This window comes from Penaeus monodon, chromosome 34, assembly GCF_015228065.2.
Source record: "Penaeus monodon isolate SGIC_2016 chromosome 34, NSTDA_Pmon_1, whole genome shotgun sequence".
NCBI classification, from domain to species: domain Eukaryota; kingdom Metazoa; phylum Arthropoda; class Malacostraca; order Decapoda; family Penaeidae; genus Penaeus; species Penaeus monodon.
In genome coordinates, this window is record NC_051419.1 from 33,896,744 (window position 1) to 33,898,251 (window position 1,508).

General features: G+C 46.0%; 1 protein-coding gene across 1 annotated transcript in view; it reads left to right on the top strand.

Annotated features, from left to right (window-relative positions):
* The window catches only part of LOC119594760, a gene marked incomplete at its 5' end in the record, with an annotated part of 14,574 nt that overhangs the window by 4,365 nt on the left and 8,701 nt on the right, over nt 1-1,508 (top strand). Inside the window, 1 exon segment of the mRNA XM_037943852.1 lies at nt 1,002-1,251. Coding sequence (XP_037799780.1) covers nt 1,002-1,251 — 250 coding nt within the window.

A 1,508-nucleotide genomic window follows, 5' to 3' on the forward strand; every position in this document is an offset into this window, starting at 1 on the left:
GTCGTCTCGTGATTCTGTTTGTTATCCTTTTCTTGATTTTCTTTGTTTGCTTTCTTTGTCTGGCTCTCGCTTGTTCTAACTGTCTTTGTGACGATGTAATTGCGCTGTTTGTCCTGTGTCTTTGCGCTCCTCTTGTTCGTTGCTTTGTTCACTGATTCCTCTTCCATTTCCCATTCCTCTTTCACTTCCCCTTCCTCTTCCTCTTCCTCTTCCATTTCGTCTTCCATTTTCCACGTCCTTTACCCTCTGCGATTATGCATTCTCTTCCCCTTTTCTCCTTCTCCTGAATTTCTTCCCCTCTTTTTTCTTCACATTTTACTCTTTCGTAATTTTCGTATTCTCCACTGTGTCCTTGTTCGCTTTCTTCCTTTTTGTCTTTCTCTGTTATCCTCTGGTATTTTCTTCGTCTTCTACTTTCTCCTATTCTTTGTTCTATCTAATTTCCACCAATTGTCTTACCTCCCTTTCGTCGTTCTCCTCTCTCCTTTATTCTTTTTCCTCCTCGTCCTCCTCCTTTACGTTTTCTTTCCTTACCTATCTACTCTCTTTCTCCTCTCTTCCCCTCTCTCCCTTTCGTTCTTTCTTCCTTTCATTTCTCCTCCGTTCCCTTTTCCTCTCAATTCTTTATCCTCAATCCTTCCATCCTACCCTTTCCTACATCCTACCTTCCTACCCTCTATTCTTCATCCTCCCAATTTTCGTATCCTCCATCCTCCCAATCCATGCTTCCATCCAACTCCATCTTTCCATCCTCGTCCTACCTCATCTTTCCACTTTATCACATCTTTCTCTCCCTCCCTCGTATCTTCCCATCATCGATCCTATCCCATCCTCATATCCTCCCACTCTCTATCTTATCCTATTCTGTCATCCTCCATCTTATCCTGTCCTCCGATCCTCGATCCTATCCTCCATCTTATCCTGTCCTCCGATCCTCGATCCTATCCCATCCTATCCCCTATCCTCCGATCCTCCCCTCGCTTGCCCGTGCACTAACACAGCCTGCCGTGCGCTAGGTATCGCGAGAGTTACAGCCGCGAGGTGGGGACGGCGGCGTCGCTGTGCCCGGGGCGCGACGGCTCGGGGCGCGTGTCGGTGCTGGAGCCGAGCCAGGGCCAGCTGCAGGACCTCTCCTACGAGACCCTGGCCAGGAACCTCGACGCCAACCTCGCCCAGATCGACATGGACGACTTCCACAGCGAGGACATCCACAACATCCTCACACTGCCCACCATGTGCGGCGAGTTCCAGGTGAGTCGCAGGGACGTCGCTTTAAAGACACTTTGTAAAGGCGTTTCATATGGTTTAAAAGGGGCAAGATTGTTTTAATTTTTAGAGTTTTCGGAAAGTATTAAAGATTTTTTTTTCCAAGTCATTGAAAAGGGGCTTTCAGGCTATCACAGAGGTGTTAATTATTTTTTAGAAATTTGAAATAAAAATGTGTGAATGATTCTCATATTAGTATATATAAATATACATATTTGTGGGTATGTGTATGCGTGTTTAAA